General features: G+C 51.2%; 1 protein-coding gene across 5 annotated transcripts in view; it reads right to left on the reverse strand.

Annotated features, from left to right (window-relative positions):
- The window catches only part of MYO18B (myosin XVIIIB), a 238,668-nt gene that overhangs the window by 158,180 nt on the left and 60,245 nt on the right, over positions 1-20,243 (reverse strand). For all 5 annotated transcript variants that reach the window (XR_004345504.1, XM_032603528.1, XM_032603530.1 and 2 more), the window contains exons 13-17: positions 16,152-16,325; positions 12,977-13,067; positions 11,043-11,235; positions 7,471-7,551; positions 5,273-5,414 (exon numbers count right to left, since the gene is read on the reverse strand). Coding sequence is in view for 4 of the 5 variants with exons in the window: in XM_032603528.1 (XP_032459419.1) it covers positions 5,273-5,414; positions 7,471-7,551; positions 11,043-11,235; positions 12,977-13,067; positions 16,152-16,325 (681 nt within the window). In the remaining variant the exon portion in view is untranslated. The remainder of the gene's footprint in view (positions 1-5,272; positions 5,415-7,470; positions 7,552-11,042; positions 11,236-12,976; positions 13,068-16,151; positions 16,326-20,243) is intronic.

The raw sequence follows: 20,243 nt of genomic DNA on the forward strand, positions 1-20,243 counted from the left end.
TAAGAAACGAAGGACCTGCGTTTCTTAGAACTCTGCACAAAATAAACAAAGTCCGAGAGTCTTCAGGTTCTGCTAAGTAAGGGGCATGGATTCTGCCGTCTGTTTGGCTGCTTGGAAATTCTTTGTGCTCACTTCCTGGACCTCCTCTACGTTCTGGATCATTAAAGTTACCAGAAAGGCACACTTCTGGTTAAGTGAGGCATCACTGCATCAAGAGTGACCCATGAGCCCTTCAGAGCCGTGCAGTCCCTGCCCTTCCATTGAGAGAAGAGCAAGGGACTTCCCTGGCAGTCCAGTGGCTAAAACTCCGTGCTTCCAATGCAGGGGACCCGGGTTCAATCCCTGGTTGGGGAACTATGATCCCACGTGGCACGCAGTGTAGCCAAAAGATTAAAGAATGAGAGAGAGAAGAGCAAGGGACAGAGCAGACACTCGGCCCTGGGACATACGTCCCCGACTCCCTGCAACGCTGCAGGTGTCTGTTTGCAAGGCTGCCTCCCTGCCCTGGACCGGAAGCAACGTGAGGGCAGGGGTCGTGTCCATTCAGCATGATGTCCAGCAGCTAGCACAGAGTTTGCTTCGAATGATGACCCCAAGGGCATTTGGGGAGGGGGAGGAGGCCCAGAGTGAAGAAAGGCTGCTCGTGTGTGCTAAGCCCTGGCCACCCTCCATGACTCAGTCCTCACTCTGGTCTGTGATGTAAGCGTCACCGGCGCCCAGCATGCACCTTAGGTGAGAGACAACATACAGCGAGCTGGGTCAGCCAGAAAGCCCCACGTGTTCTGCTTGAGTGAACGTTCCCATTAAACGTTGGGACGATGATAAGAGCTAATCAGAAAGCCCTAGAGGCAAAATATATATATATATTTTTAATACTGAAATGTCTGAGTTAATGTGTCTAGCTCAGTCGGTCCAGACAAGATCTCTCCCCCGGGAACCGAGAGCCTTGCAGCATCCTGCTCGGGGTGTCCGGGACCGGCATGGTCAGGCCTTGCAGGGAAAGGACAGGGGCCGAGGGTCCTGCCCCAGCCACACCCTACACGACACTTTCCATTTCTGACCCTACTCTCTGTGTCTTTAGCTGAAACATCAGGACGAAAACATTCCATTCGAGAACTCCATTTCATTCGATTCTGGATCACCAGTGTGACTGGAGCAGAGCAAGCGAGGGGTGGGGAAGAGAAGATGGCAGGTATCCACGGGGGCCCTGCTATGCTCCAGGCACTGGGGAGACAGCAGAGAACAAGACAGGGGCACCCCGCACCCTCGGGGCGTACTGGGTGGTCGGGGGATTGACGAGAAGCAAGCAAACGGGTCACCAAACATCCCAGAGCCCAAAAGGGGCCCTGAAGGAAACAAGCAGGGTGTCTTGTGATGGGACAACGTGGCTGAAGAGGGGACAGCTACAGACAGGGGTCAGGGAGGCCTCTGAGGAGAGCCCTGGCGCAGGGAGCTGAGGGAGCATGTACAAACGCTTCTAGGCGCACACAAGCTCCTCCGTGCTCACACCGGCCCCCAGGGTTATCACCATCTTACAGACGGGTGAGGGAGGCGATTTCCCAGAACTCACACGCGTTGCAACTAACTAGTGGAGCAGGGGTCCAACCCAGGTCTCTGGGGTCCAAAGCCTGGGTGGGCTTTTAACAGATCTGCCTCCCGGCTTCCTGTGGGTCTACCATCCCCCGGAAAAAATAAAAACCATTCCAGAACCCTGGAGACATTTCCTGCAGACAGAGGCTCCTTTCATAACCTGGAGAGGGTCAGGGGTCTGGCTGGCTCTCTGAGTGAGGCCTCCCGGGCGCAGCGCCAGCTCCGTGCTCTGTGCCTATGGGGCCCCGGTTAGCCACATGGCTTCTCCAAGGCCCCAGATGCCCCCGGGAGGTGGGGCGTAGTGGAGCCCACAATGCCCAGCTCAGACTAAGAGCTCCACAAATGGCAGTTGCACCTGCCCCTCCGTCCCTGTTCACTGGCTGGCAGAGGCGGACGTACCTCAGAAAACAGAGGTGACCTTCAGGAACGGAGATGACCGTTGGCAGCATCACATGGAGCACTAGGGCCCCCTCTGCACCCCCAGCGGAGGTGCCCCGGGCCCCGGGCACTTTGCTTTCATGAGCCCCTTCCTCGCTCTATTTCCATATATATAGATATAGATATAGAGAGATGTGTATTGTGTGTGTGTATATATGTGTGTATACAAATACATACATATATACATACACACAAAATTACATTTCACGACTGTTGGTATAAAAGCAAATAGATTAATATTAGTAATATATAAGTGTATTATATTAGCTTACTACAGCTGCCATAACAAAGTACCACAGACTGGGTGGCTTAAACTACAGAAATTAATTTTCCCACACTTCTGGAGGCTGGAGGCTGGAGGCTGGAAGTCCAAGATCAAGGGGTTGTCAGCAGGGTTGGTTTCACTGAGGCCTCTCTCCTTGGCTTGGAGATGGCTGCCTTCTCCCTGCATCTTTCCTCTGTGCATGTCTGTGTCCTAATCTCTTCTCCTGAGGACCAGTCATATGAAATTAGGACCCACCTCAATGACCTTATTTAACCGTTATTACCTCTTTGAAGACCCTGTATCTATATAAAGTCACATTCTGGGGTGCTAGGGGTTAGGAATTCAATATGTAAATTTTTTTGCGGGGGGAATACAATTCAGTCCATAACATGTACTTAACCTAAATGTTCATTTTTTCTTTTTTTTTTTTTTTTTTTTTTTTTTGCGGTACGCGGGCCTCTCACTGCCGTGGCCTCTCCCGTTGTGGGGCACGGGCTCCGGACGCGCAGGCTCAGCGACCATGGCTCACGGGCCCAGGTGCTCCGCGGCATGTGGGATCTTCCCGGACCGGGGCACGAACCCGTGTCCCCTGCATCGGCAGGCGGACTCTCAACCGCTGCGCCACCAGGGAAGCCCCTTTTCTTCTACTTTTAACAGAAATCAAAACACTTTCACAGGCCACTAAGAGTACCACGGGCCCCAGGCACTGCCCCTCTTGCCTGGGGGAGGAGTCGGCCCTGGGCAAGTCGCCGCAGACCCAAGCTCTCCAGGAGCCATCGGGGTATTAACGCTCTGGGTACGGTCCAGGGAGAGCGGCTGGAGCCAGCAGGTGGTACTGCTGTTCCTGCTGCTGTCAGCAAATCCAGCGCAGGAGTGCTGGCGGTGTATCCCGGACAGAGGCCCCAGCCCAGTGGCACTGAGAGCTGTCACACGTCTTTCTCCAACTCTTCCTCCCAATTTCTCATAAGCCACTCCAGTCAGATGGTCACCCGCAACGCTCCCATTGGAGTCGTACTTGTCTTGGTGGTCAGTGACCTCCACGCAGGCTAAGTCAGTGCAACTCCTCAGCCATGCCTCACTCGACCTTCCAGGAGCATTCAACTCGGTCGGTCCGTCCCTCCGCCTGCAGCTTCCAGAGTGCCACATCTTCCCACTCCCCTCCTCCAGCCCCGGCCACTCCTCCCCGGCCACCTTTGCTGGACACAGGCTTTGTCCCTGGCCCCCTGACCTTGGAACGTCCCAGGGCTGAATCCCTGGCCACTTTCACTGCCAACCCTCATTCCTTTAGTGATCTAAACCAGAACCGTGGTCCTCAACATCTTACAGATTTTTTTTTTTTTTTTTGCTTTATCATACATCTCCTCTGCTAGAATGTCAGTCCCTTGGGGTGGACATTTTTGTTTTGTTCACAGATGTATTTCCTGGCCTAGGGCAGCGGCCACCACATTTTAGGTGCTCCTGAAATATCTGTTGAATGAACCAGTGAATGAATGACCCCACATCCTGACCACCATGTCACTTAGGACCTAAAAGACTTCAGAGTGTATTTGTCTTCTTACATGCCTGGGGCTGCCCAGGTGAGGGGGGCTCACAGAGATTTAGATCCAGACAAGGCTTGTGTTGAATCTGCCTTCTGACACTCACCCTCTGTGCGATCTCAGACAAGCGTCTCTACAAGCCTCTCTCTGGAGCTCACCTTCCTCACCCTGCGGGGTAAGAATATCGACCTCCAAATACATGAGAGAATTCTACCAGACGCTGCACAAAGCTCAGAGCACGGGCCCCGCGTGGAGTGCGGACAGCATTCCTCCAGCTCGTGGATCCACAGGGGTGATATTCTTCGTCGTGTCAACAGCCTCGGCCTCATCAATGGCATCACACCTGGCCGCTGATGACGAAGCCCCTCAGGTACATCCTCTCACCCAATCACAGCAGTGGAAATTCTGGTGAAAGGGAGGCCAGGGCGAGCTCCAACCCCATTGTTCAAGACTACATGAGATCTGTTCAGTGCCACGTTGGTGAAAGTACGAATAGCCGGACTTGAACTTAAGGCTGACACGTGCCAAACCCTGTGGTCTCTGATCTTGCTGTCCCAGCTCGAAGTGTCCATCTCGCCTCACACTTTTCCTCCTGCCAATCCAGCCCACCACCCAGTGCTGGGGACGCCGCCTGCTCGGTACCTCCATAGTCCGCCCACTTCCCCGGGGCAGGCAGCTCCGCTCTCACCTCCCTGGCCTCCTTCCTATCGTATCTCCACACTGCAGTCTGGGTGAACTTCCTAGAACATGAATCTGACCATACCTGCCACTGCCTAGAATCCTTCGTGGCTTCTCACTGCTCTTGGGTTAAGACCAACGTTTTCTGTGAGGCCTGCAAGGGCTTGAGGTCTGAGTCCAGATGACATCTCCTGCCTTGTCCTGTACTGCGCTCCCTGCCCTCTGTCAGATTTACCTGCATACCTCTCCCCCTGAGGGCCCCCGGCTCCCAGAGAAATGAGGTCTGCCTGCTGCCCACCACCAAACCCCAGCCTGCCATCTCAGGCTCAGCGGCCACACACGTGCTTATGTGTTAGCCTGTCATCTCCCCCTGTCCCCGACTCCCCCCAGCAAGGACGTGGATCCCATCAGTGCATTTGTTGCCATACAGAACGGTGCCCAGCACACGGTAGCTGCTCAGGACACTTATGTGTTAGCCTGTCATCTCCCCCTGTCCCCGACTCCCCCCAGCAAGGACGTGGATCCCATCAGTGCATTTGTTGCCATACAGAACGGTGCCCAGCACACGGTAGCTGCTCAGGACACTTGAGGAATACATGAACGAATGAACACACGAATGAATGAAAGCACACCCGGGCACATGCACAGACGTTTCTGCACTCAGACTCCCCACCCTGCTGTGCAGGCCTCGTTGGGGCGTTGACAAAGACAGATTCTAACCCCAGGCTGGACTCAGCACCCCGCCCCTGACTCGCTCCCTCACCTTCAGCGCCTTTCTTCTCAAAGGCGGCACAGAGGCGCTCGAGCACCACGCTGTCCCCGGAGCCCTCCACCCGGACCTCCTCATCCAGGAGCCAGAAGAGGCCCCTGGCGTCCTCAGCACCTCCTCCGGCTGACAAGCGGATCTGGCAGGAGATCAGGATACACTGAGGAGTCCTGATCCCCCGACGGAGGCCAGGCCCGGGTTTCCCTTCCCACCCGTGGGAGTCGGGTGGGACCTGCCTCCCAGGCATCACAGGCCTAGATCCACACTCCCTACACCCCACACTCCCACTCACTGCAAGACTCTCAGTGTCGAAGCCACAAAACTAACAGTCTCTTGGTTACCAGGGGTCCAGATCCTGCCTGTCTTCATTTCCAGGGTGACCTTGGGCAACTTAACTGCACCTCTCTGAGCCTCATTTTTCCTCTTTTGCAAGATGGAGAGTGGTAATACTTTCCTCCGAGGGCTGTCGTGAGGGTTCAATAAGGGCAAGCACTCTGTAAACTACACATCTCTGGCTCCACACAGGCAGCTGGTCTATTTGTGCACAGCCAAACATGAAAGGATTAATCCCATCTGCATCACTTCCTCTTAGAAGTCTTTGTAATTTTTTAAACTAAAATCTTGAGGGGGAAAAGAAAAAGTTCCCAAAGCATGTCTTAGAGAAGGTGAAGTTGGTTCGGGGGCACAGACGCGGAATTCTAAATCTAGCTCCCAGCGTCAGAGACCATCCAGGCGATCCTGAAGCTTTGCATACGGGAAACTGAAAGAGGCCTGGAGAGTCTGCGGGACTTATCTGAGGGCCCACAGCGGGCTGACACATCTGAAAATGGTGCCAAGTGGTTAAAGTGGGAATGTGATGCATATGGTGGCCAACGGTCCCAGTGTGCTTGGGGCCAGGGGCTTCCCAGGACGTAAGGATTTCAGTGCTGAGGCCAGCAAAGTCCCTGGCAAATCAGCGCAGCTGGTCATCCTAATTCAGGAATATCAGTCCACACCCCCCTGAGAGGGGTCCGGACAGGGGAAGGGACACGTCCAGGGTCACATGGAGAGGCCCAGGGGCAGAAGTGGACCTGGATCCCAGGTATCCTGAATCTTCACCTTGGCCTTATTTGCTGGGGTTGAAACCTACAGTCAGCCCATCCCCAGAAGGTAGCTGTTCCAGTCACTGCCCAGGGGTCCCAGGGATGCCATGGTCCTTCCCTCCTTGCACTGCCCGGGTGGTCCCTTCAGGCCTGCCCCTCCCAGGTGAGGAAGCAGGACAGGGACGGGGAACCAGCCGAGAGGTGCCAGCAAGAAGTAGCAGCAGGTGTGAAGGGCCGGCTGGGCTCACAGACTGAGAGAGCTTTGCAGGGGCAGGTACAGCCTGCTGTGAGCCCAGAGAAGCCAAGGGACCAGGACAAGGTGTCCAAGTGCAGGAGAAACGCAACCTGCGGGACACCTACTGTGTGCCACACACCCTGCAGGGGCTTTACGTGCCAGATACCACGGGCGTTCACGACAACCCAGGGGATTCCATCTATCGTTCCCTCTTGGGTGATGAGGAAGCTGAGGCTTGGAGAGGTTAAGTGACGCGCCCACGGTCACCAAGATCGGACCAGAGCCCAACAAGTTCCACGGCCCAAGCACTCTCACACGAAGATGCGCAATGGCCGGGGGCAGCTCTGGGAGACGAGTGAGCACAGGTGCAGATCTGGGGTCAGCACGGTGTGTTCTGGGGCTGGGGAAAGGGAGATAACGACTCAGGTATCCCCCAAACTAAAGCCTGTCTGCCTCCAAGAAGCTCAAGGGCCTGGATCCACCATCACCCCCGCTCTCCATCCCCCAGGGGCCCCTACGGTCCCAGTCTCTGCTGGGCACAGCACCTTCCTCTGAACACCCAATCTTTCCAGGTGACAGGGCTGGAGACCACTGGGCACTGGCCCTGGACTCCCCTCAGCTCAGACCACAGTCCAGGTGTGGGTGCGTTCTAAGACGCAGACTCAGATTCTCAACCTGATGGGATTTAAATATTCTTTGCCCAGGCCACACCCCCCAGACCAATCAACGCAGAATCAGGGAGTGGGTCCCAGGCGTCAGTGTTTTTAACAATCCCTGGGTCATGCTAGGTGCAGGCAGTTTTGAGATCTAGTAGCTCAAAGGCTCAAATCTGCCAGGATTTCTAAAAAGGCCGTGCGCCATCTGAGAGGCCGTGTTACCTGCAAAGGACTCTGATCCACAGCAGCCACCGTGGTCCCCAGGGATGGCTCCGGGAGGTCAAACCGCACAGGAACATCTTCCTAGAAAGTCACAGAAGCTCATCATTAGCTCCTTACGTGAGCTGAAGGGGAAGAAACTTCTGAAGGAGCAAAGGAGAGTGAGGACTTCCATCGTCACACCTTGGCCACTTTTTTGTGTGTGTGTGTGTGGTTCGCGGGCCTCTCACTGTTGCGGCCTCTCCCGCTGCGGAGCACAGGCTCCGGACGCGCAGGCTCAGCGGCCATGGCTCACGGGCCCAGCCGCTCCGCGGCATGTGGGATCTTCCCGGACCGGGGCACGAACCCGTGTCCCCTGCATCGGCAGGCGGACTCTCAACCACTGAGCCACCAGGGAAGCCCCAAGGCCATTTTTTATTATTTTTTTTTAATCGTGGTAAGAGTAGACATGGCATAAAATTTAACATTTAAATCATTTTTAAGCGCACAGTTCGTTGGTGTAAAGTACATTCACACTGTTGTGTAACTGTCACCACCATCTGTCTCCAAAACGTTTCTTACCTTGCAAAACTGAAACTCTGCACCCATTAAACACCAACTCCCCATTTCCCTCTCCCTATTTCTGTGTCTATGAATCTGACTCCTATAAATACCTCGTATGAAGAGAATCGTACAGGATTTGTCCTTTTGTGACTGGATTATCGCACACTTAGCACAATGTCCTCAAGGTTCATCCAGTCGTAGCATGTGTCAGAATTTCCTTCCTTTTTATGGTTGAATAATCGCCCCTTGTGTGAAGAGATCACATTTCTTTACCCATTCATCCACTGATGGACACTCGGGTTGCTTCTACCTTTTGGCTATTACAAACGGTACTGCTGTGAACATGGGCATACAAATATCTCTTCGAGACCTTGCTTGAAATTCTTTGGGGTAGATACCCAGAAGTGTAATTGCTGGATCAAATGACAGTTCTATTTTTAATTTTTTGAGAAAACACCATACTGCATTCCACAGCAGCTGCACCATTCTTATTGTGCACAAGGGTTCCAGCTTCTCTACATCCTCCCCAACGCTTCTTACTCTTTTTAGTCTAGTGGGTGTGAAATGGTATCTCAATGTGGTTTTGATTTGCATTTCTCTGAACCAGTGATGCGGAACATCTTTTCGTGTGTTTATGGACCATCTGTATATCTTCTTTGGAGAAATATCTATTCAACTCCTTTGCCCATTTTTAATCGGGTTCTTTTTGTTTTTTATCATCACCCCTTAGCCTCTGTGTGAGAAGAAAGGATATAGACCAGCATCCCAATAACATCCTTATACTGTTCATCCTCAGGGTGGTCAGCAATCACGGTGAGAGCTTTATCAGGAATTGATAATTCAGGGCAAACTTTTCTAATATTTACTGAGTACCTAATAAGCGCTGGGCTGAGTGCTGGGTGCTGGATGGAGCAAAAAAACTATGGATAATAAGAGTTGGCATATAAAAGTAACCGGAAATATCCAGATAATGCTATGCTCAAAGATGTTCATCACAGTGCTGTTTATAACAGCATAAACATGGAAATAACTCAGATGGCCAAAAGAGAGCTCAGACAGAATCAGACATAACCACAAACATGCATCCTTACTAAGAGCTGTGAATGGAGTCAGGAAATGTGAATAACATAATGCTATGAGGAAAAAGACTATAAACTCGTGTGTACAGATGGATGGGAAATCTGTAGAGAAGACCATATATGGAAAAATGGCTGGTGTAAGATACAGACAGTGGTAACGGTGGTTGCCTCTGGGTGGTGGGGCTAAAAGAGATTGTGTTTTCTGCTTCTTGACACTTATACGCACTTTCCAGTTTTTAAATAAAAAACATGTTTTACTCTGATCATCAGAAATAAGTGAAATATTATGGGACAAAAAAAATATGATGGCTGCTACTATATGTGGAATGCCTAATACACATCATGCATTTCTCTATCCCATTTCATCAAATGCTCCAAACAGCCCCTTTAGGCAGTACGGTAAAAATGACTGTGAAAATAACCGCCACCTCTCCCCTTCCCCATACCCACACTCTCGGTACAGATATAGAAGTTTCTCCCATCAAGAAGTGGACGCCATTTCCCCACCCCATGAGTCAGCGCTCAGCCTTGGACTTGCTGTGACCAACTGATTACAGCAGAGGTGACGTTGCCAGTTTCAAGTCTTGGTCCCAAGGGGCCCTGAGCACTCCTGCTCACTCTCTTGGACCCCTGCCCAGTCCCATGAGAACAGCCTGAGCTAACCTGCTGGAGGACAGGGCACTCCTGGAGCACAGGTGAGTCATCCTAGCCAAAGGGCTGCCTGGATCAGCTCATGGCCAGCTGACCTCCAGACACAGGGGAGAGCCAGCCAAGAGCCACCTACCCAACCTGCCTCTGACCACAGGCACACACTCTCCCAGCCAAGACCAGAATAGCTACCTAGGCAATCCAGAGACCTGCGAGCAATAACAAAAGGTTATTATTTAAGCTACTATGTGTTGGGATAGTTTATTATGCAGAATTATTGCGGGAAATGGTAACTGATACAGGAGTATTGCTATTTCTATTTTACATGTGATAAAATTGAGGTTCAGAGAGGGTGAGTGACTTTCCTAAGGCCACACAGCCAATAAGTGACAGAGTCAGGGTGAGACCCCAGGTCTCAGCAATGCCATGTGTTTAAGATTTATTCATATTGACGTTTTCATGTTTATTGCTGTCTGGGCTCCAACCAAAGAAATGACCATAATTTTAATACCCATTATCCTACTAATAAACAATATGATCATTTCTCATATTTTGCCATTAGCACTTGCTGGAGCCAAAGGGGTCCCCTTCAGGGAGGAAGGAGGGAGCAGATGCTAGGGGGCATCTGGGGTGCTGGCGATGTTCTCTCCTTTTATCCTGGGTGGTAGCTGCAATGAGTTTGCATGGTTGGACAAATTCACTAAGCTGTACACTTCTGATTCAGGCACTTATTTGTGTAAATGTTATAGTTCAAAAAATTTTTTTTAAATATAAGTAAAGGAGGGCAGGCAGGGACGTGCCTGTACAGTTTTCCTGGTTCACATATACAGAGTTTCTCCGGGGGGCCTCCTAGAAAGGGAACTGCATCTTCACCTTTCCTAGATGTTCCCACATTGTGATCCAAAAGGTGTGCAAACCCACTATTTTTACCCACAACCGGGCACGAAGGGCCTTCCACGGGGAAGATGCAAACTAACTGTTGGAGGAGGATTCAGCTTGGGTATGTGGGCGAGGAGGAAGAGGTCAGTGCAAACAAGGGACAGCAGTGGGAGTGAGGCCTGGGGAACCCCAAGTTCTGGACTGTAAGGTGTGGGGGCTGTGGCTGGAGACTGGGCTGTAGAGGGAGACAGAGGAGAAGCAGAGGCCCAGGAGCCAGGCCTGGAGTTTGGGTTTTAATCATCGACGGACCAGACAGGATGAAACTAAAGCCTACTGGAGGACCAGATGACCACCCCCTCCCCTGTCCCGCCCAGCCTCACACCCTCACTGAGCCACTGCGAAGGCCCCGCCCCAGCCCAGCCATACCTCCCGGAATCGCTCCAGCGTTGAGACAAAGGTCCGCTGGTAGAAAAGCAGCTGCAAGCGCTCGTGAGCGTAATTGTGGCACAGCTCCTCAAAGGTGGCGGCCCGGTCTTTGCCATGGTGCCGGGGGTTCTGAAAGCCTGGAGAGTCCACCACCATGATGGAGGCCATGGAGAGGTGGTGGGAGGAGAAGGATCTGGGGGGGGGAAAGGAAAGGGGCCCCGAGAGGACAAGGACTCTTAAAACCCCGTTGGTCCAAGCCTCCCACACCCCTGCATCACAGAGATGGAGAAACCAGAGCAGCATGCTGGGCGGGTCTGCAGATCCAGCAGATCTCACCACTTGCAGGCTGTGTGACCTTGGGAGAGTTACTTAACCTCTCTGAGCATGGGTTTCCCCCACTGTTAAATGGTGGTAGGGATGAGTAGGATGACCCCAGGGGCTGCAGTAAGAAGAGAAGGAGTTAAAGTATGGAAAGTGCCTCCCATGGACACCGCAGGCCTTCAGGAAACGTGCTCTCTCTACCAGGCCCAGAGTGGAGAAATGACTTGCTTAAGGTCGCACCACAAGCTGGCTATAAAGTTAGGACTAAAGTCTCCTTTTCTTGCTTAGTGACACGCTGCTATAGAAAAACAATCTTGTTCAGTGCCTGTCTCAGTTTACAAAGATCTCTCAAGCCATCACCTCCTTGGAGCATCTTGACAAATCTATCAGGGGGACAGAGAAGGGATTATTCACATCAAAAAGCAGGAGTTAAGAGACTTTGGAGAAAGTCACGCGTGGGCTCCAACCCTCGCTCAGCCACGGAGGGGCTGTGTGTCTTGGGAGAGTTGCCTGACCTCTCTGAAACTCAGCTGTGAAAGGGCTAATGATGGAGATGAACTTAGAAGGCTGTTGGGAGGGTTGGATGTGATAAGACATCCACGGCTCTGAACGTGGTAAAGCGATCAGTGTGTTTTCTGTTATTATTATCATTAGCGTGACCAGCTATACACTCTGGAGGGCCCTTAGTTTAAACCTGAGCTCTTTGCTGTTATTTGCTGAGGTTTTCCATTGTAAAATGGGGCCAATAAGATCAGCCACCACATAGACATGCATGAAGATTAAACCAGTTAATGTTCAGAAAGCCAGACGCCTTCTAGGTGCTCATAAACGTAAGGGTAGTTGGTATCGTTATCACCAATACACCCATTTTATGGAGGCAGGCTCCCAGAACCAACCAGGAAGCAGCCACCCTCCACTGGCAGTTCACCAATAAATACTTCCTCCCCTAAGCACGCATGATCCCCCTGGTTTCTAGATAATGTGTCTGTGGTCTCAGAGGGTAATTACTCCAGCAGCCCGAGGGGGCCAATTCTGTGTCTGTGGAGAACCCCACCTGCACTGTTGCTACACACCAGCCTCATCCTTAACAGGATGTCAGAAGCCTAGTTACGCCTCCTGCTTTCACAGAGGAGGGAGGGAAGCCCTTGCCCCAGCTCTGGTTTGGCCACACTGAAACTGCTTAAAGATTTCCCGGGGCTCACAGCAGCACTCACCACGGTAGAAGACAGAGGCTCCCGGCAGTACTACCTGCAGATACCTGCAGCATTTTATGATCACGATTAGGAAGAGCTGTTTACAGACACTATTTCTTTTTTACTTTATTGTTTAATTTTTTATTTATTTCTTTTAATCCTTACAGTGACCCTGAAGGAAAGAGCCATTTTTACAGATGCAGAAGGAGAGGTCAGAGAGGTGAACTGATTCGCCGAAGTCACACAGCCCACAGGTGGCCAAGGTGGAATTTAAACCCAGCACCATAAGACACGGCTCAACAAGCCCCTCTCCAGCTCAACAAAACCCCACTCTGCTAAACTCCCCAGACTCCCCGGGTTTGGGCTCGTTCATACACTGCAAACAGGTCGCCTCTGTAACCAGGAGAAGGTTGCCATTACCTGTTGATGAGCGAGACCACGGCGGCAAAGACCTCTTGGTACAGGCCCGAGGCCATGCCCTCCACACACTCCACTCCTGTCATCTTGAGCCCTACAGTGGGGAAGAGGGGCGGGTTGACATCCCGTGGTCAGGACCTTGCCTGGGGCCGAGGTCATCGCTCCAGTGCCATCATTACTGGCCTTAGTGCATCTTCCCCCACCGCGCACACACGTCCCCCTACTGCTGAAATTACTTACGTTCTTAGGACCAAGTTCAAGTGTCCTACCAAGTCTTCCAGGGTCCTGTGTGACCTGGCCCTACCTCCCTAACCTCCACTGTGATCTCCTGCTCAACCCTCAGGGCTCAACCCAACGTCACCTCCTCAGGGAAGCCTGCCTTGACCACCACCACCGCCCCGTTAAGCCAATTCCCAGGTCTACCTTGCTTTTTTGAAAATTTTATTTATTTTTCACACTGAAGTCATGATTGACATACCAAAAGACCTGTACATTTTTAATGTATACATCCTGATGAGTTTGAAGTATACACCCATGACACCATCACCATAAACGCACCACAAACATAACCATCACCTCTAAAAGTTTCTTCCCTCCCTCTTTGTGTGTGTGTGCGCACGCGCGTGTGAGATAGGAACTTTTAACATAAGATTAACAAATTTTTAAGTATAGAATATGGTATTGTTAATTACACTGTACAGTAGAGATATTCATCTACTGATCATTTTATTCATCTGCCCTCTAGGATTTATTCATCTTGCATAAATAAAACTATGTGCCCTTTGATCAAAATGTCCCATTTCCCCCTCCCTCCACCGCCCTGGTAACCACCATTCTACTCTCTGCCTCTATGAATTTGACTTTTTGAGATTTCTGACGTGAGTAGTATATTATTCAACAGTTAAAAAAAAAAAAAAAAAAAAGAAGGAAATGCTGCCATTTGCTACAACACGGATGAACTTGGAGGACGTCATGCTAAGTGAAGTAAACCGGACACAGGAGGACAGATCTACCCTGATTTTACAGCACTGCCCACAGCACACCTGCACTTTGTGGTTATTTCGTTAACCTGCATCTTCCCTGCCCCGCCACCCAGGCAGGGAGCGCCCTGAGGGTGAGGGCTACCTCTGGGTTTGCTGGCTCCAAATCCCCAATTCCTGACATGTAGTAGTTACTCAGTAAATATCTGTTGTTCCCTCTTTCTGGAGGGAAATTTGGCAATTTTATAGTAGAAGCCATAACATGTTCATATACTCGGACTTAACTTCACTATTAGGATTTTATTCCAATGAAATAATTCAGAGCAACAAAGATTTCTAAGTATGTATGTTCTCCCAACTGTTGGTTAAATTGGCAAAATAAAATCACTTTTTTTGAGACAACCTGAACATCCAACAATAGGAAATGGGTTAGATAATTTGTAGTCCATCCATACAAAGGAATACTTAAAGTCAGGTCTAGAAGAATACTGAATGAGATGGAAAAGTGCCTGCCTATAGCGTTAGGAGAAATAAAAAAAGCTTAGAAAATTATTATAATGGCAGCCCCAATTTTGTATAAATACACACACTGGTCCCATTAGAACAGCCAGCCTTGATTAGGGGTCACTGAGCAAAGCGGGATAAGGAGTGGAGGGCTCAGATCACAAATATTGACCCTTAGGTTTTGCTTCCATCCACAGAATTGGAAACACAATTTCCAAATCTGCACACACTAGTGTCTAGAGAAACAGTTCTGCTTGTACATTCCAGGCAGCCCACTGCAACCCCAAAGCATTTCCCGTCCCTGCTTTAACTCTGCCCCCAACCTGGGTCGTTGCTAGGCAACCCACAGCCTCCCAGCATCTCTCATAAGCTTGCCGGTCCCCTGCCTGCTTAACGTCTACCCTTGAGACCTCAGCCTGAGAGGGTGACTCAGCTTCACCAAGCAGCGTGTGCACGCATCTGTGCTTGTGTGTGTGTGGTGTGTGTGCTCATATGTGCATGTGATGGTGCGCGCGCATGCGTGTGTGCGCATGCCTGTGCATGGTATGTTTGTGTGCCCGTATGTGTGTGCCTGTGTCCGAGAGGAGGTGTAACCATTAAACAGACCCCAGCTTACACCAGAGCACAGACCTGGAAGGCAGTGGAGTCTCGGCGACATCAGCCATCAAGCTGAAGTCCCTGGCAGGTAGAGCAGCCACGGGGATCCGAGGGGCCTCTAAGAGAAGGACCCCAAAACCACAGTTCCAAACAGTGCTACCCACTAAGCCCAGACTGTGGTCTCTGGGAGAGCTTCTCTTGAGAGAGTTTGCAGCGAACCCTGGGGCTCCAAGGGGTCCCTCTACCCTCACCTTCCGCAGCCACAGCATCTGGCTGCAGAGGCTGCAGACCTGGGACTCAGCACACCTCACTCTAGCAGGTGCAGTTCAAAGCTCCTGTTTTTCCCCCGGGTCTTTTCAAGCACCCCCATTCCTCCTGCTGCTCAGGCGAAGGTCCTAGAAGGTGCCCTGGCCCCTGCTTCCACCTAGGGCCCATGCCATCAGCTCTAACTGTAAACTAGACCTTGAACTGGCCCACCACATCCCATCTGCTCCCACCTCCATCACCTCACCAAGGTGACTTGTACCCATTCCCACTCATTCCCTGATCTTCCTCCAGGCTGAGCTTCATGAAGAATACAACAAATCATGCCATTCCCCTGCCTGTGTGCCTCCATGGCTTCCCTTGGTCTGAGCAGAAAACCCCTAGTTTACAGACTATTGTGTCAGCTGACCCCACTGAGCTCTCCAACCTTATCTACTGTCCTCCCAGCTGGGCCAACCATCCTGGCCTTATTTCTGTTCCTCAAACTGAGAGGTGAGTCTTCTGCCTACAGCATAGGGGCTCAGCAAATACAGCATCCACTGGAAGCGCATTGGTCCCTTGGCACCATCCACAGCATCCCCTCTTTGCAGCATAGGGCCCCTCCTGGGTTTCAGCAGCCTTTGACCCCTGGGCAGAGCTAACTAGCTGACCATAAGCACGGCGTCAGAAGGAGCCAAGTCCATTTCCAGGGGAGTGGCTTCCCTTGCACATAGAAGGTCTGCACACCGCAGACCCTCAGGAAATCCTTGATGGATAGTGAAAGGGTGCTGGTGTGTCCCCAGGGGCCAGCCCCGCAGGGACGCAGCCCACCCAGAGAGGCAGCAGCGCGGTACCTGAGCTGGCCCCCTCATCCTCCTGGCCCCGGCGGCTCGGCCCAGACGTCATGCGCTCGATGATCTGCCGCAGGTGGTGCTTGAAGGTGGCTGTGTTCAGCTCCTCGTACTCGCAGCCCAGGGCCTCTGCCGCGTGGCTGGCCGACTCGAAGTGCATGAACTGCTTCCGGCCCACTGTGCGGGGGACAGAGCAGGAGGAGGGTGGTGAGGTCCTGGGTGGGTGGTGGGCGGGCGTCCAAGAACACCTCGGAGAATCTCGTCACCTCCCACCCTCAGCAAGAGCCTGAACGACTGCCCAGGCCTGGGCCCCCAGCTGATGGCCCCGGGCAGGAGACGCTTTCCCAAGAGACATGCTTGTCCCATTTCCCTGTCATCTGCATTCCTCACTTTCCCAAAGCAATTAAAAATACCATGGGGAACACTCTAAACGTGGGACTGGGGAATGGTCAGTAAGACTTTCCCACCCACATATCCACTTACCTATCCATCGACCACCCCTGCCACCCACTGACCTAGTCACTCAGCTACCCACCCAGCCACATATCCAAAAATCTAACCACCCTCCCCTTTATTCAATACATATTTCTGGAGCTCTTACTATGGGACAGGCACTGTGTCAGCCTCTGGGAAATCGGTGATGAGCAAGACAGACAAAGTGTCTGCCCTCACGGAGCTTACAGTCTTTGAGAGAGGGAGACAATAAACAAGTAAGCAAATAAATATTTCAGGTGATGAAATTATAAAGTTATTTTTTCCCTCTAAGGAGAAAATAAAACAGGGTGATGGGGTCAAGAGAAACTGAAGAGTGGCTATGGATGCATGGTGGTCAGAGGCGGCTCTATATGAGGATGTGATAGGTGGACTGGGGGTATGAAAGATGAGAAGGAGCTGGCCACACAAAGAACCAGGGAAGCGCTTTAGAGGCAGAAGGAGGAGGTGGTGCAAAGGCCCTGAGGCAGGAATGAGCATGATGTGTTAGGGAAGTGCCAAGAAGGTCAGCGTGGCTGGGATGTAAGCGGGGAGGGGAGTAACCAGACGAGGTTGGAGAAGCAGTGGGGAACCTCTCTATGGACTATTATAATGCCACTTAATATCAGCCACAAAGACCGTACAACATGGTCAATTCTTATTTTCAAAATGTTAAATGGACTAGAAAATCACGCCACAGTATGACATCAATTGTGTAAATCACTCTAAACTGCTATAAAGACAAATAACGAAAAGGAAATATATCCAAATACGAACAATCAGAGGGTAGGGGAATTTTTTATTTTCCAAACTTTCTGCAGTGGTTCTGCACTAACTTTGTAATCCAAATTTTAAAAAATAATGACTTGCTAAAGCAAACACTAGTTCCATCCTTAAGTAATTTTCTCCCAATTCCTATCTTCCCATAAATGTGTTTCCTTCTTTGAAATAAGAATCACAGCTGCCAACAGAGATTTCTCAATCCATCAGAAAGAGATCTTAAGGGCCCAATTCTTCAAACAGACATCTTAAAGAATCTAGATGCCTGGTTTAAGAAAAATGTGGAAATTTGGAAAAAGACTTTACCTGGGGCCTTGACAATACCCAGGACGAAGGAGCTCTGGCCACTGCTTATCGAGGTCCTCCTACATGCCAGTTATTCTGCACTGACTATCTCAAGAACAGCACTTTATTACCTCCATTTTAGAGACTGAATCTCAGCTTTACCGGAGAGGTTACATGGCTAGTAAAAACGTCCTGCCACTTTAATTAAAAAAAAATTTTTTTTTCTTTTTTGGCTGCATTGGGTCTTTGTTGCTGCGTGCGGGCTTTCTCTAGTTGCGGTGAGCGGGGCCTACTCTTCATTGCGGTGCTCGGACTTCTCATTGCAGTGGCTTCTCTTGTTGCGGAGCATGGGCTCTAGGCGCATGGGCTTCAGGAGTTGCAGCGTGTGGGTTCGGTAGTTGCGGCACGCGGGCCCTAGAGCATGCAGGCTTCAGCAGTTGCGGCGTGTGTGCTCAGCAGTTGCAGCACCTGGGCCCTAGAGTGCATGGGCTTCAGTAGTCGTGGCTCACAGGCTCAGTTGTTGTGGCTCGCGGGCTCTAGAGCGCAGGCTTAGTAGTTGTGGCGCATGGGCTTAGTTGCTCTGCGGCATGTGGGATCCTCCCGGACCAGGGATCGAACCCATGTCCCCTGCATTGGCAGGCGGATTCTTAACCACTGAGCCACAGCAAAGTCCCTGCCACTTTAAAAAATGGTGAAGAAGGTAACAACGATGGTGGTGATGACGTGGTGATGATAGTGGAGGTGATGGTGGAGATAAGATGACGGTGATGATGACAGTGGTGATGGTGGTGATAGCAGTTACCGCTCAGTGACCCCATTTTATTCAACATGTCATCTTTGTTCAGCTCATGGCTTTTGGAGTCAGAAAGTCTGTCTTGGAGTTCCAGGGGTGACACAGAAAAAAACTCAATACATGCAAGTTGTAATTACTTATTATTATTACTATTACTGAATCTTCACAAAAGTCCTCAAAAGCAGTATTATTCCCATTTTACAGATGAGAAAACTGATTCGGAAAAGTCACCAGAAATCAGACTAAGTGGAAGAACTATTTCCCCAAAATCAATCCTTGCAATGTCACCTTTAGGAAATTTGTCAAATCCTTGTGTCCCTAAATAGGACTTTCTTTTAAATGGACTCACTAATCTTTTTCACTTACGTAAATACCTTGTGAAAGGAAATGTTATAGCACTAACTTAAACAAGAATCCACTTGTTGAAGGAGGTCATTGAGAGGATATGACCACCAGGTGACCTGCGAGATGGCCCTGGGCAATTGGAAGCTCCTCAGCCCTTCCCCTGCCCTTGGAATATACATCCAGCCCCTCCCCCACTCCCACGGTGGCAGCTGTTACAAGGATACAGCCTTGAGAGAGCGGGGTGTTACTGAGACCATCCAGAAGGTCTCCGTGACTGAGCCCAGTTCCGGCCTCTATAAACTTTAAGACTCTGGCGGGCAGGGGTGGAGACCTACCCTTCTTGCAGCATCCAAGACAAGCCTTGTATGTCAGTTCCCTTGCATATTACCTGCCACCCGCCAACCTGGAGTGGCTGCCTCTTCCTTCAGTCTCTCCCTGCCCTCCACCACAGTGGGGGCCAGTTTCTGAACCAACACTGTGATCACTTGTCACAGATAGAAAATAGAAATAAATACAATACGTGTACAGAAATACCATTAGATTCTAATTAGATACAGTTACCTGGGAGTCCGAGGTCTGCTTTCTCTTTGTTGAAAAAGGGAGATTAGCAAGTATTACAGAGAGGAGTTAAAGGCTACTAGCCCTGAATAAGATTCCTTCTTCCTGTGATGGGGTTGAAAGTGAATTAAACAGGAGATGACTGTCTAGGTGGGCAACGTCCTGCCCCTCTCCTGCCCCATCACCTCCACTGCCACCCTCTGAAACAGTCTGCCACACTCTGCCCACAGTGACCTATAGCCTCGCTGAGCTGGGGAGAGCTCATGAAGGGGCTCAGCAATGGTTGTTTCTGAAAAGAGGAGCAGGATATGGACTGGGCAGGACTCTCTAGGTCCCGCCTGACTTAAGGGGCATATTTCCAAGTGCTGAGCAGCATCCCGCTGGTGAAACCCAGGAGGCACATGGGAGCTCTGCCAGGAAAATGTATTTCTGCTTCCAGCTCCCGAAGGCTGGCCAGGCACCAAATCCAACCCCATGGGCCCCTCTGTCTTCGTCCAGACCTGGGTGGAGGCCACGCCTTCTCAGTGGAGGCCGAGAACCCTGGGGCAGCACCTGCGGTGAGGAGAAAGGGGACTGGACAGCAACACAGGCACCGGAGCAGACAGGGTCTGGGTCCCATTCCCGTCATTCCCAGCTGTCAGCCCTTGGACCAGTCTCACAGCCTTTTTGAACCTCAGTTTCTTCATCTGCAAAACTGAGTCACAAAACCTCAAACACCTCTTCGCTGGGCTGCAAGGACTGGGCGAGATGGTGGCACGTGAGGCTCTGAGCAGAGCACCTGGCCCTGAGAAGGTGCTGGACAAATTTGAATTCCCTCCTCCACCTGCAAAACCAAAGAGGGCACCATTCACCCCAACCCGGAC

Source organism: Phocoena sinus, chromosome 14, assembly GCF_008692025.1.
Source record: "Phocoena sinus isolate mPhoSin1 chromosome 14, mPhoSin1.pri, whole genome shotgun sequence".
NCBI lineage: Eukaryota > Metazoa > Chordata > Mammalia > Artiodactyla > Phocoenidae > Phocoena > Phocoena sinus.